The 15,101-nt window shown below is 42.6% G+C and overlaps 1 protein-coding gene across 7 annotated transcripts in view; it reads left to right on the top strand.

The window, feature by feature from the left end:
* Positions 1-15,101, top strand: part of RAP1GAP2 (RAP1 GTPase activating protein 2) — a 337,137-nt gene that overhangs the window by 310,761 nt on the left and 11,275 nt on the right. For all 7 annotated transcript variants that reach the window (XM_087883431.1, XM_034420788.3, XM_034420789.3 and 4 more), the window contains 5 exons: positions 7,634-7,771; positions 9,345-9,463; positions 11,645-11,758; positions 12,736-12,853; positions 14,806-14,932. In XM_087883431.1, coding sequence (XP_087739557.1) covers positions 7,634-7,771; positions 9,345-9,463; positions 11,645-11,758; positions 12,736-12,853; positions 14,806-14,932 — 616 coding nt within the window. The remainder of the gene's footprint in view (positions 1-7,633; positions 7,772-9,344; positions 9,464-11,644; positions 11,759-12,735; positions 12,854-14,805; positions 14,933-15,101) is intronic.

Below are 15,101 nucleotides of genomic sequence, written 5' to 3'. Positions count from 1 at the left end.
TCACAGCCTCCTGATTGTGAGGCGAGAGCTCCACCTCTAGGCCACCGCACCACTCATAGACTATGGCTAGAATGATAATGATGAATTAATTTTTGGACCAGTGGTGGGTTCCTCCCGGTTCGGCCCAGTTCTCCCAATCCAGTAGCAGTGACAATATGACGTCACCGAACCAGTTCTGCCCCCCCCACCCCCGCACCCCCCCGCACCCGCCCATCCCCGCTCGTTATTCTTACCTTTTATTTGGCCCCACCCCCAATCTATTGCTGCCTCCCGAGTCCCAGCTGATGGCTAGAGGGAAAAAACTGTTTAAACTCTTGCTGCGGGGCTTCAAAGGCCGCCCTACAGCTGATCAGTGTTAAAAGAAAACAAATGAGTAGACCAGTGCCTGCAAAAATACATGAGTAGATCAGTGCCTGCAAAAAATAAATGGGTAGATCGGTACAGCTCTGCAAGGAGTTAAAAGCCTGGTAAACCAGTACCTCTGCTAAATCCTAAATAATTGTCAAATGACCCATCAAGCCACACCCACAAAATAAGCCACACCCACAGAACCGGTAGTAAAAAAATTTAGAACCCACCCCTGGTTTGGACTTTTTTGATAGCAACTGGATAGGAGAAAATGTTACTTATTAGATTTGCCTACAGTTAAGAGATGAATTATGGGATGAGGAGTTTTAAATCTGTTAATTAAGAGGAAGTGAACTGAGTATGAAATTATTTATACTTGTTGTGATGAGGGTGGGAAGTTGCTTTCTTGGGGGAAGGGACCCCCTTTTTTGCACTCATGTTTTCTTGTTTTTTAAGCTTGACTTACCTTTTATTGTTGTAACTAAAACTTTTAATAAAACGATTATTTAAAAAGAACCTAGATGTCATGCAATCACAAACCTTGATTTGCACAAGAAGTGATTCAAATTTGGAAGGTGAGACTATTAAACACTGAGGTCCCTTGTTGAGCAAATGAGCTCACTTTTTTAAAATTTGTGTACGATATGGTGCCATTGAGCCTAATACAGAAGCTACTTCTAGGTGTAGCCAACTATGGCTGCTCTTTGCCTGTGTTGTCATTTCATGAAGCTCCAGTGGACCACAGAGCTCACTCAGTATAAATCACTGCCTTCCACTTTACTCCTTACGTTTTCTACATATCCTTTAGCTCAACTGACAGGTCACAAGCATAGAGAAGACATATAGATGAAACCAGGGGTGGAATTGAAAAATTTCAGCAACTGGTTCGCTGCCCGGTTGCTGGGTAGGCGTGGCCATGGGGGCGTGGCCTACCTGGCCTCCTGCACCATGGCGGGGGGGGGCGTTTTCACCCTCCCCAGGCTCCGGAGGCTTTCCTCGAGCCTCCAGGAGGGTGAAAACTGCCTCCCCTGGGCTCTGGAGGCCGGAAATGGGCCCGTTTCCAGACTTCTGGTAGGCCTGTTTTTTGCCCTCCTCAGGCTCCAGAGGCTTTCCTGGAACCTCCAGGAGGGCGAAAACAACCTCCCTCAGGCACTGGAGGCCCTCTTGAGGCCACAAACAGGCCCGCGGGGTGGGGTGGGCGGGCTCAGCCAGTCCTTGAAACAACCGGTTTGGCGAACCAGATTAAAATTAACATCCGGTTTTCCCGAACCGGCTGAATCCCACTCCTGGATGAAACAGGAAATAGTAGCTCCATAATTATTGCAACACCTCCCCCACACCTATTTCCCAGGTAATTTATTAAGCACTATTTCAGAAGAACAGTAGACCCACATTCAGAAATAGCCAGTGGACAAGTACGGAACTCTTCTGTACTTGCAACCTGTTCGTCAGAATTGGGTAACATGCTTAGATAGTTACATGAATCACGGAATTATCAGCCTACACTCACCAGCCATGATGGAGTCTGCCCATGTATTGTGAATTTAAGACGTTTTCATCATGTCTTCTGACCGCCAGTTGGGGTTCATGGATGTGCTCTGCAGTTCATGGATGCCTCCTGATTTCACTTATGCAGTCAGAACACACAATGAATCCTCCTTAATCTCATAACACACGGACCAATTCAACTATAATTTAAACTAGGAAACTGTGAGCATTCTAGTCTAAGCCAAATCCAAAATTCTAGGGAATTCCCGGAAGCTTGGCATTCAGGCAAATCAGCCATCAATAGACATGTGGCAATAAACCATATTTATTCAAAACAAAAAGTTAAGAAGGAAATGAAAAGACCGGAATATGGGTAGTCCTTGACTTACAACCATTGGTTTGGTAGGTCTTGACTTACAGCCATTCATTTGGTGACCAGTCAAAGTTACAATAGCACTGAAAAAAAGTGACTTACAACCAGTCGTTGCACTTTTGATCATTGCAACATCCCTACAGTCACGTCACAATTTCGGTGCTTGGCAACCAGCATGTATTCATGAGAGTTGCACCCTCCTAGGGTCATGTGATCGCCATCTGCAACCATCCCAACCAGCTTCCCACAAGCAAAGTAATGGGGGAAGCCAGATTTGCTTAACGAACTGCATGAGGCGCTGTGGCAAAACTGGTTATAAGATTGGGCAAAACTCACTTAACTGCTTTGCTTAGCAAGGGAAATTTTGGGCTGTATTTTGGTCGTAAGTCCAGGACTACCTGTGCATCATTTCCAACAGCCAACATCCAGATAAGCAACCAGACAAACAATCAAGCAGAAAACAATCAAGGAACTATGAAGGAGGAAATAACACTCCCACCAACACTGGCAGGGCAAGCTACTATATACCGTGTTTCCTCTAAAATAAGACCCAACCGGAAAATAAGCCGTAGCATGATTTTCAGGATGTTCTTAATATAAGCCCTACCCCCCAAAATAAGACCCAGATGAGACTGTTAGCCAGATGGATGCATTGAGTATCGTATTTCCCTGAAAATAAGATCTAACCAGAAAATAAGCCCTAATGCATCTTTTGGAGTAAACATTAATATAATGTTTACTCCCAGTCTTATTTTCAGGGAAACATGGTATAAACGGAACACACTCCACACTGATATGTTACCTAGTTGGACTATGTAGTGCCTGCAAACAATCAACCATGCTCAGAGAGCATCAAGGACTCCACAGTTCAAACCAGAACTACAAACATTCCCTTCTATAAAAATTATCAGGGTTGGTTTCTGGTGACAATTTAAGAGCTTGGAATATTAATCTTTTAGGTTCTCAGGACCTTAGGGGAAGTTTTTTTTCTTCTTCAACCTCCGTAACTTTAAGAAGTGGAGAAGTCAACTCCCAGAATTTCCCAGCCAGGTAGAAGTTGAAGTTCACGTATCTTAAAGCATGCTAGCTGATGAATTTTGGGAGATGACGTCTATACATGTCAAAGTTGCTAAAGTTGAGTAAGATTAGCTCAGGATGTCTTTAGTATCTAATGTATCAGACAATGCATAGTTGAAAAAAACTAAATCAATAAGAAGGACTACATCTATCATTGTGAACTTGTTGGATCTGCCAGAGAGGTTCTTCTGAAGGTGCTTACCTTCTCAAAAATCTGTTTACAGTATGAAGATTACCGGACAGCACCACCTTCATCTGTGTCTTGTTCAAACTATGAAACATGTGTTCTTGGAAATTGGATTTGAGTCCCACTCTGATTGGCTTTAGATGGCCTGTCTTTTGAAGCACCTCTTTAACCATTCATGTGATTCAGTCAATAAATTTTGTTTGTTTGTTTGTTTGGCTTAAGATACAAGCCTCCTTACTTTATAGAAAGATAAATTATGGATCAAAGAGGCAAAGGAGCATGTAAGCTAGCAAAAGGAAAGTGTGAGAGAGATTGTGATGGAATATGAACCTGAGGGAGCAATGGCGGAGTTTTGACTAAGATTAGAGATTAGGGGGAATGGTAATATTGGCTATATATCAGAAGAAACAAGGAAAATAAAATAAAAATTAGAGAGAAAGAATATTATGGCAAAAAGTGAAATACATAAACTGTGTTGGGAGATAACTAAAAACTGTACAAGTTTGTGACTCGGCCAATGCTCTGTTCAGAAAAAATGCATTGTGTGTATGTTTGTTAAAAAATAAAAAAACTTTTATATATATAAAAAAGATAGCCACACCCTAGAATCTCTCAGGATATACTGTATCTAATGGGTTAGAAGGCTATAGCTTTAGTCTGGCAAGGTTCTGTCCATTGGCTGTAAGCAAAAAAAAAGGATTGGGATTGGATTGGATTTTGCTGGGTCATCTTTGGGTATGGGCCTGACAAAAATGTAAAGGATTTTTGTCTATGGTTGATGTCTATGGAGGTTGATGTCTATAGAGATTCTCCGTCATCCAGGTCATGGTTGTCCCAAAGGTGCTTTTTCAAGAGGCAACTGGAATGAGTTGAAGAAGCTTCTTGGATGAGAAGTGAAATGTTTTCAAAGAAAAACCAGAAAGTCCAGCTGCCTCTTGAAAAGAGCACCTTTGGGACTGCAAGGTTGGGAGAAATGCAACAAAACAGTAAGAACCAGGGTAGGCAATTTGGATCAATGAGCACATTTGGAAACTTAAGAGGTTTGTAGGAGATGACCAGGCTGAACCCAAACGCATCATCAGCACCTAGGCCCCCAAGAGAAATCTAACTCCAGCCTCCCTTGACTCTTAGATAAAGTGATACCAATTCATATTGACTGTTAGTAGGTCAGATTCTTGTACTGTATAGGTTGCATGGAATAAATTTGCCATGCTTTTGAACTCTATCCTGGCTCCTTGTTTCTTGTACCTGTCAAGGTTGTTTAGGCATTCTTATGTAATAAAAAAATGCTTTTTCTCTAATAGGTCTTTGTCCATGGAATTCTTTTCCGCTTGGTCGGCTTTCTCTTTTTAAACAAGACCTTAAGAAAGTTTTGCTCCTATAGATCTACGTCAAACGTTTTTTGCTTTGCTCTCCCTGTTGGATTTAGCTTCGGTGCGCTCTCACTTTCAGCTTTAGGTTTAAATGCACAGGGACAGTTTTCCATATGCTGTCCAGTGAGCAGTTTCTCCATGGTTAATGTGGCATCGTTGCAGCCAATTGAAGTAGATTACAGAGGTGCCTTGTGAGGCTTTCAAGTTAACTGGTCTACAAATAGGTTCCAGCACTAAGCAGAATCTGGTTAGTACTTCACTGGGAGGCCATGAAGGTTGTGGCTGAACTGGAAAGAAAACCATAGCAAAGTTCCTGCATTGTGCCAAATAATCCCACATGGCTGTTGTAACCAGTGACTGAGCTTGACAGGAGGGAGACTTTAACTTAAAACACTACAAGTTGGAAATCGCTGGAAAACTTTGGCATTGTACCCCTGGCTAAATTCAAGGCATTCCTGTCCAAGAGGAATGGAAAATGAATCTTGCTTAATACTGTATATGGGACTTCATAGTGCAAGATATCGTGCAGACCCCTTTGTTGTAGTTGTTGTTAGTTGTGAAGTTGTGTCCGACACATCGCAACCCCATGGACGACGTTCCTCCAGGCCTTCCTGTTCTCTACCATCCTTTGGAGTCCATTTAAGTTCACGCCGACTGCTTCAAGTGGCTCCATCCAGCCACCTCATTCTCTGCCGTCCCCTTCTTCTTTTGCCCTCAATCTTTCCCAGCATTAGGCTCCTCTCCAGTGAGTCCTTCCTTCTCATTAGGCGGCCCAAGTATTTGAGTTTCACCTTCAGGATCTGGCCTTCTAAAGAGCAGTCAGGGTTGATCTCCACTAGGACTGACCGGTTTGATCGCCTTGCAGTCCAAGGGACTCGCAGGAATCTTCTCCAGCACCAGAGTTCAAAGGCCTCAATTCTTTGGCGCTCAGTCTTCCTTATGGTCCAACTTTCACAGCCATACATTGCAACTGGGAAAACCATAGCCTTGACTATACGCACTTTTGTTGGCAGGGTGATGTCTCTGCTTTTTACTATGCTGTCTAGATTTGCCATAGCTTTCCTCCCCAGGAGCAAGCGTCTTTTAATTTCTTGGCTGCAGTCCCCATCTGTAGTGATCTTAGAGCCCAGGAAAATAAAATCTGTCCCTACCTCCATTTCTTCCCCATGTATTTGCCAGGAATTGAGAAGGCCAGATGCCATGATCTTAGTTTTCTTAATGTTGAGTTTCAAGCCAACTCTTGCACTCTCCTTCTTCACCCGGTTAATTCAATAACCGGGTCATGGCCACTGTGTGCAGATGCAGCCTGTATTTTGGTGACTGTTGTGGAGCCACTGACTGAAGGGGAGGGACCCCCTGCCAATGGGAGTAAAGAAACATTCCAGCGTAGAGTCTGTTTGAGGGAGGAAAGGTCTAAAATCAAATCTTTAGGTTTATATCTCTCAGCCTTTTCCCAAGGGAAGAGGGACAGTCTAGCAAGATTCTTGTAATATAGGTGATCAGCAACAAAATATCTGTTCGGGCCTATCCACAAGTGGTTCTGATCGCTTGTGCCTGACAGTGACCTCTTTTTAATATGAATAACCGTGTTCTACTCTTGGCCCAAGTTTAGTATTAGTATGAATATTAGCAAAAAGTAACAACAATAAGAAAAGCATGATGTTGATAAGGACGAGAGAAGCACCAAGAGAAGAGAATATTTGTACTTCAAGGGAACCGTGGAGGGTTTTGGTGCTCTCAGAGTGTGGTTATTTTCTTGCAAATATTTCATTGCCCAATCAGGTAACATCGTTAGTGCACTGCAGAAACATCTGCAACAAACTGCACCCGTTTGGGTTGGTGGCAGCAGTGCCTCAGATAGAAAGTCCCTACAGAGAGTGGTAAGGACAGCTGAGAAGATTATAGGAAGCTCTCTTTCCGTTATTCAGGATACTGCTTATAAGCGCTATGTGCTTAGAGCTCAAAGCATTGCTAGAGACCCCCACACACCCACTTTATGGTCTGTTTCTGTTGCTTCCTTCTGGGAGGAAGTTTCAAAGTATTTCTAGCAGGACTACCCGATTCTGTAACAGCTGTGTTCCCTATGCCATCTGTTTGGTAAACTCGCAAGATTTGTTTTTCTCGCCATGTACATGTTTATATCCGAACTAGACTGTGTTGTTTCTCTGGGTCATATAATATATGTGGGTATATGCATATTTATTTATTTATTTAGTCATGTTTATATAGTGTATATTGGAGGCGGAAACCCTTTGAGAGCTGTATGCAACAGAATTTCATTTTAATCTGTTCCAATTAGGGTACATTCAAAGTGACAATAAAGTTATTCTAAGTTCTAAGAAAACAACCAAGCTCAGAGACCACCAAGGACCTCAAAGAGAGTTGGGAGGGAGGGAAGGAGGGAGACAGACTAGTCAAAGATCCTACTATCACCTTTGTAGGAATTTGAACCAACACTTAATGTTCCGTTAGGAGGTTGCATAGATTGATTTTCAGTTTATCAGTCAATCTATAAATACAACTCAGTGTATAAATATACGTAGGATCTGCAAGAAAATGTCACAGTATGGAGAGGTCTTATTTTGGGATGCAAATATCCAATCATAGTCTCCTTCAAACTGAAAAATATTTTCCTAATCCTGCCTTCTTCTGTATGGATGGCGCCTTTTATTTAGGATCTCATTCAGAGATAACTGTGCTTTGTCCAGCTATGCTTGGGTATAAATAGCACAACAATGTCCAAACTTGTTGTCCTCATCTTGACCTTCCTCTTATTTCATCTGATAGAGAGCGATCCGCGTCCGCAGCCACTCCATGGAAACCATGGTAGGAAGCCAGAAGAAGCACCAGCCTGGAGGAATCCCTGGGAGCTTGAGTGGTGGGATTGTGCACAACAGTGTTGAAATAACCAAGACCACCTTCTCTGTAAGTGCCATGCAATTTCGAACGATTTAGCTAAGTGCAAAAGAAGGGAAGGGGACACGATGGTTCAGCAGTCAAAGACACTGAGCTGAAGCTGACACCCTGGGTTCGAGACCCAAGCATTGAGTGATGGGGTGAGCTCTTGTTACTTACCCCACCTCTTGGCAACTTAGAAGTTTGAAAGCATGCAAATGCAAGTAGATAAATAGGTACCACTTTGGTACCTCTCTCAATAGTCTAGCAGTTGAGATGCTGGGCTTGTTGACCGGATGGTTGGCAGTTCGAGATCCCAGCGCTGCTTGATGGATGAGCTCCCGTCCTTGCTCCCGCTCCTGCTCGAAAGCATGCAAATGCAAGTAGATAAATAGGTACCACTTCAGTGGGAAGATAACAGTGTTCCATGCACCTTGGCATATAGTCAATGCTCGCCATATGACTACGGAAGTGTCTTTGGACAATGCTGGCTCCCTTGGCCAGGAAACGGAGATCAGCACCATCCCCCTAGAGTCAGACTCAGCTGGATAGAGGAAACCTTTATCTTTACCTTTAAAAGAAGGGATCTTTGCTCCCCGAAAGCATCCCAACTTCATTAGCCTTCTCATAGATTGAAGAAGGGGAAGATCGGGGTGGGCTTCAAAAATTTTAGCAAGGGGTTCTCTGCCCAGTTGCTAGATGGGCGTGGCCATGGTGGGCGTGGCCTAGTCAGCCTCCTGCACCATGGGGGGGTGCTTTTTGCCCTCCCCGGGCTCCGAAGGCTTTTCTCGAGCCTCCAGGAGGGCAAAAACAGCCTCCCTAGGCTCTGGAGGCCAGAAATGGGCCCAAACCTCTGGTAGGCCCATTTTTCGCCCTCCCTGAGCTTCTGTGTGCACACTGCACTTATTTGATCCAAAACGGGCCGTGTGGGGACTCCTGGGAGGGGAGGGGTGGGCGTGGTCAGCCAGGAGTGGAATTTGGGGGTTCTCCGAACTGCACAGAATCTTAGCTAGAGGTTCTCCCAAACCCCTGCGCACCCCCAGCAGCCCATCCTTGGGGAAGGTGAATTCTGTGAATTTGGGCCAAAAATAAAATGGCTTTGCCTAGCATTGATTGGCTTTGACCTGTGACATTTCAAACACTACTTCTTTCTTTGTTTTAAATCTTGATTGCTCAACTCCATGAATTCTCCACATGCTTTCTCTTTCTGTATACATAAACACAATATGATCTCTGCCTCAAGGTGCTTACAGACTGAAAGGTGACATTGAATTATAAGAAGAAAGAGGCCATTTTTGAGGCTTTGGGGGGCCTGTTTTTGAGGCTTTTTTCAACCCATTTTCGAGGCTTCTTTTGGCCTGTTTTTTTGGAAAAAACAGGACGAAAAAGCCTCAAAAATTGGCCAAAAAATCCTAAAAAACAGGCTGGAAAATGGCTGGAAAAGGGCTGAAAAAAGGGAGGCCAAAAGCTTTTTTTTTATTGTTTTCCTCTTCTAAATTTAGGTGCATCTGATAGTTAGGCGTGTCTTATAGTCCGAAAAATATAGTAAATGATTGCTAAGAATGTTTGCCCAGAACTTGGGATCAATTATTTCTTTTTTCAGCCTCCATTAGCAGCAGCAACAGCCAAGAATCAATCAAGGAGTCCTATAAAGAGGAGATCGGGCTTATTCCCCCGTTTGCACACTGGATCCGAAAGCCAAGCAGAACCTCGGAGCCGATGGTAATTCCATAACTACGTGTTTATGCATGTGGTGCCTTGAACTGGGGGCCTTTGGAATGCTTTAGCTAGAGAAATGGCAGCTTCGGGGGTGGGTGGGGGAAACATGATTGTGTCGTAAGGAATCCTGCATGACATACCGAAGATGGATAAGGATAAAATTCTCCTTCCTGCCAAAGCCTAAGACAAGGGTTTTCCAGTGAAGTTGATCAGAAGGAGATTTAAAACAGGCAACTGATAAATGTCTAGAATTCATTGACACAAGATGTGATGGCTACTAACCTGGATTGAATTAAAAGAGGAATAGATAAAGGACAGGATTCATGAGGATAGGCCTATCAAAGTTCAGCGTTAGTGGGGAATGGAAGGATTTATGCTCCTTGCAGAACAAGGAGTAGGAATGGGAGTAGGAATGGATTTCCAGAGAAAAGAAATTGCAGACTACAGGAACCAGGAGCACTACTCAGGTGAACCTGAGGACCCAGATAAACCTCCAAGTGCTTCAGTGACCCTCTAAAAGGATTCAAGTGAGCAGCTGTCTGTAAGGAGTTTAAATCCTTCCATTCCCCACCATCCAGTCAGAGCTGAAGACGCTTCTTGGATGAGAAGCGAAACGTCTTCAAAAGAGAAAACAAAAAAGTCCAGTTGCCTCCTGAAAAAGCACCTTTGGGACAACCATGACCTGGATGACGGAGAATGTCTGCATATTTTTAAACCTCTCTGCAGGTTCCCAACCAATAACGGCACAGCCAAAACTGGATGACAAGGCACTATTCCATTGGAGAAAAAGATGCAGTCACCAGGTCTATTTTACTTTTTAATTTCTCTCCCTATTCCAAGGTTTTTAAAAGAAAAACCTCATCTTCTTCAGAAATATCATACTTCTTTGTCTTCCGGTGGCTGAAAAACAAACAAACAAACAAAAAAACAAACAGAAGAAGAAAAAGTGTGCCTCTCTTCCTTTTCATATAATCAGCTCCTGGATTTTGTAGTCTCTTTGGTTCCTAGCTTTGGCTGGCGCCTGGAGAGACTCATCCTCTGGATTGTCCTAGATTTGTTGTATCAATTTGCCATGTGGAAAAGAAAGATACTCCTATAACTTTCCCTTTGAGGAGCCTCTAAATCATCCTCTTCCTATATCACAGTTTGAAAACTGGGACCACAGGATATTGGTGTCTTGAATATGAGGCTTGAAATAGATTGTCAGTGGAACACAGATTTAAAGCTGTAAGGCTGTAAACCGAGATGATGAAATGAGAATGAGTCAGCAGGGTTACTGCCACTTTAAGAAGCTATCTATATAAGGGAGGCCATTAGAGGGCATCTCTCTCCTCGTGTATTACTCTCTTCGCTGTATTCTATCTGCATTGTAGTTCTCCGTGTAGAGTTGAAGATTGATTGCTTGCCTGGTATGTGCTTACCACGTGTATGTATATGTATAGAAGTCTTATATATAAATCACTGTTTGTAATGACAAAACCTCTGTGTCTTGTATTTTGCTCCTGGGGTGTCTCAAAATAGTAGTCATGCTGTAAACACTTTGACATAGATAACCAATGCAGAATCGTGGCTATGGCAATGGACAGGAATCAGGAGATCCAGATTCAGATCCAAACATATCCGTAGGAATGAAGATAACTATTTGTGTCCCAGGATAAGATTTATTCTTCCAAGTTTCAGACTGGTGCTGGAGCCTATCATCAGGGAACTTCTCTTTCTCTCTCTCCAGAATATCCATAGGAGTTTAGTAGGTAGTCTGCGGTTAGTCACTCTTACAGTTTATCTTCTTTCACTGGGTTGTTTTATACTAAACCTGATAATTGCGATGATGGTAGCTACACTAATTCCCTTTATTCTGTGGTCTCTCTGGTGCTCTCTAAGCTTGTCTGCTTGCTTGCAGAAGTTTTATGACCCAACTAGGTAACATCATCAGTGCTAGTGAGTAGGGGGTTTATTAGCTTGCCCTGCCAGTTTTGGTGGGGATGTGGTTTTCTCCTTGGTAATTCCTTCATTAGGGTATAATTTTCTGCTTGATTGCTTGTCTGGTGTTAATCCCCGTTTATCTGGAGAAGATGTGTTGTAGTCTTGTTTCCTTCTTGTTTTTTTTTTAATTGTCTCTTTTGGATGGTCTGTAAGTTGCTGTGAGCTGCTCTGATTCTCTTCTGTTGGTCTCTTTGTCCACAGTGACAGTGGCTCAGGAACACCCAAGACTCCCGATGGAGGGCATTCCTCCCTTGATATGAAGTCAGAGGCTTCCTCGAACCCAAGCTCTCCAGAAATCTGTCCCAACAAAGAGAGGTAAAAGCAAGGTGCAATTTTAAACTCATTGGTTAATGGCATTCAAATGGAGTCATGATTTTCCGGGATTTGGGTTAGTGACATCCACTAAAAGCTGCGGACTCACCATTTCACATGTGGGACAATCCACCACTAAAATTTTCAGGAATTAATGGAACTCAAACATGATGGAAGCAAATGGTGGAGCGGAGGAGACTTTGCTGATTCTTGGGATACATCATGGGTTTGTTGGAGTCATCTATTGACTTCAGGGTTGGAGGAACAAAGGGGCAAATTATACAAATGATGTCAACTTGTAGTTGATGTCTTTTCTGCAAATTCTCCTTTCTTTTCCAATCTGGGTATAATTTAGCTGTGGGATTGTTTTCTTGGTTTTTTTTTTGTGGAGTAAGAGGAAGATAGTCCTTTTCCTATGTTGGTCTTTGCATGGTCTTGACATCCTTAACCTTCTAAAACACCATGAAGACCTGGGTTTTCTTCCACAAATTGAAATTGGGATGCTGGGGAATCCTGACATATGTGTGTTTGCAGTGGTGGGATCCTTCCGGTTTAATAACCGGTTTGGTGATCGCGCGCTTCGCGTGTGCGTGCATGCGTGCATGCACAGTTCAACAAAAAATCACCTTCAGCATTAGTGCTAGGGAATTAAAACAGCTGAGGCGCGGCAATTGCTATGCTAATCAGCTGCGAAGATAAAGGTAAGTAAAGAGCGGGGGTGGGCTGGCGGGCCCTGCTGATTGTCGGAGTGAACCAGTTCGCTACCAGCTGATTGTCGGAGCTACCGGTTCGCCCGAACCGGTAGAATCCTACCCCTGTGTGTTTGCTATCTCGGCAACCATTTTTTTAAACAGGCCCTCAACATTTTTTTTCCTCAGTTGATTCTGAGTGTTTTATTGGCTTTTTTATTTGTTTGCTTGTCATCCAAAGTTCCGTTGGTTAGATAGGGGACTTTCTATTTCTCTCTCACTTTCTGCCAGGCCTTTCATTAAACTCAAAGAGAATGGAAAGTCAAATATTTCCCGTTCCTCCTCAAGTACCAGCAGCTTCAGCAGCACTGCAGGAGAGAGTGAAAATATGGAAGAATACGAAAGCCTGGTAAGACAACTTCTGCTCTCTGCTCCTGATTGATCTGAAGTGGCAAAAGCTACTGAACCAAACAAAACTCATTTAAACATTATGTATTTTAAAAATTAGTATCTTTCTCCTCAGCTGCCATCAGCACAGCTTCATAACTCCTGTTTCCTCTTATGATTGTCAACCCCACCAGATAGAACTAGGACAGGTGGCTCCAAAACTTGGCAACTTTAAGACTTGTGGACTTCAACTCCCAGAATCCCTCAGCCAGCATGGGTACCTGTGGAATTCTGGGAATTGGCTGACTGAGGAAGTCTGGAAGTTGAAGTCCGCAAGTCTTAAAGTTGTCAAATTAGGAAACCCTGACTAGAATAGGAAAGTTAAGGCTACTTCATTGAGAGTGGCTACAAGAACACAATCTTGCAAGCCTGAGGATGTTTTACTCCCCCTCCCCTTCTTATACATGCGTGAATTAGGGAGGTGTCTATCTGAGCAGCTTACACATCCTTTCTGCTTGTTTTAGGCTTAAGTCATGTTTTTCTTCTCATAGCTTTGATAACGGATCTAGCCTGTCTTTCCCACAGTCATTTATTTACTCAGAGCTCTTTCTAAATAATAGCAATTTTATTCAAACAGGTATAAGTTATTTTGGTGTAAATTACAGTACAGTGTTCTCACCTTAATGACGCTGAAAAGGTCACAGCAATTTACAATGCAGCGAGCTAAGAAATGGCAACATTAACATTTATTTCCTTCCTTCCTTCCTTCCTTCCTTCCTTCCTTCCTTCCTTCCTGTGGTGGGTTTCATAATGTTACTACTGGTTTGCCCCGTGTGCGCATGCTCGCTTTGTGTGCACACACGCCTGGTTCATGCTTGTGCCTGCCTTCCATGCATGCGACTGGCCTTTTGCACATGCACTTTGCTCGTGTGTGCACCTTCCGCGCATGTGCCCAGCCTCTAAAACGTGCCTAAATAGGATGGCATAGAGCCTAGGCAGGTGTGTGGGCGGGTGGGTGGGCCTACCCTCAATCTCTGCTACCGGTTCAGGCGAACCAGTCCGAACCAGTTGAATACCATCTCTACTCCCTCCTTCTTCCCTGTTATGTCAAGAGATTGGTTTTAACATCAAAGGAAGGAACCTGCGATCACTATAGAGACAAATATTATTATTATTATTATTATTATTATTATTATTATTATTATTATTATTATGAATTTTTTAATATTTTATACACAAACAAACATTTAATACATCAGTCATTTCTTCCATATGACATCTCGGTGTTTTCTCCATGACTTCTTCTTTTTGTTGTTTCTTCTCTCTTCATTTTCATTTAATCTATTACAACATTTCTCCAAAAGTACAGTATTCTAATTATACCATTTTCTTAGATAACTATTAGTTTGCTTATCTATATCTCTTTTCTAACCAATGGTAAAATTGATCCCATATCTTAAAATATTCTGAATCCTCTCTTTCTTTAATCATCAAAGTTAATCTATTCATTTCTGCACAATCTAATTTTTTTAAATTACTTCTCCTTCCAAAGGTATTTTCTCTACTTTCCAATTTTGTGCAAAAACAATCCTTGCAGCTGTTATTACATGTATAATCAAATAAATATTTTCTTTACTGATTTTTTCTGGGAGGATACCCAATAGGAACAGCTCCGGTTTTAAATCAATATGTTGTTGTGTCATTTCTTCTAACCATGTCTTAATTTTGTTCTGATAGTTTTTAGCTTCTGGGCATGTCCACCACATATGATAATAAGATTTTGGTAACTGGTGACATTTCCAACATTTAGCTGATTTATCTTTAAAGAGACAAATATTATTTTCACTGGTTTTGTTTTTGTTTTTATTTTATTTTTTGAAAACTGTATTCTGCACAAAATGTATTCTGGACTCCCTTAGGAGAAAGGGTTGTGTACAAAACTAAATAATAGCAACACTTTTCTTTAATTCACAGGGCAGCCAGTCCTCAACTGCATCACCATATAAGCAAGATGTATTTGTTTACAGTCCTTCCCAAAGCATCGAGAATCCAAATTTAGCATCAGCCTCAACCCCTGTTATCATGAGCAGGAGCCCCACTGGTGAGTTTGACTAAACCCTATCTGGATGGGCTTTGCATGACGTTGCTGGTGAAGATGACCCTCAAGTAGGGTGGCTTAGCTTTGTCTTTTGGAATAGGAACTTTGTAGTCTAGTCAGTTGCGCTGAGATTTTCATGGTGGTCATCCATTTAAATATTAACCAAGTCCAG

The sequence above is a fragment of the Pantherophis guttatus genome, chromosome 1 (genome assembly GCF_059756535.1).
Source record: "Pantherophis guttatus breed Tessera chromosome 1, ASM5975653v1, whole genome shotgun sequence".
In the NCBI taxonomy this organism is placed as follows: Eukaryota; Metazoa; Chordata; class Lepidosauria; order Squamata; family Colubridae; genus Pantherophis; species Pantherophis guttatus.
Note: the sequence above shows the minus strand (reverse complement) of the source record. Positions and strands in the feature narration are given on the sequence as shown.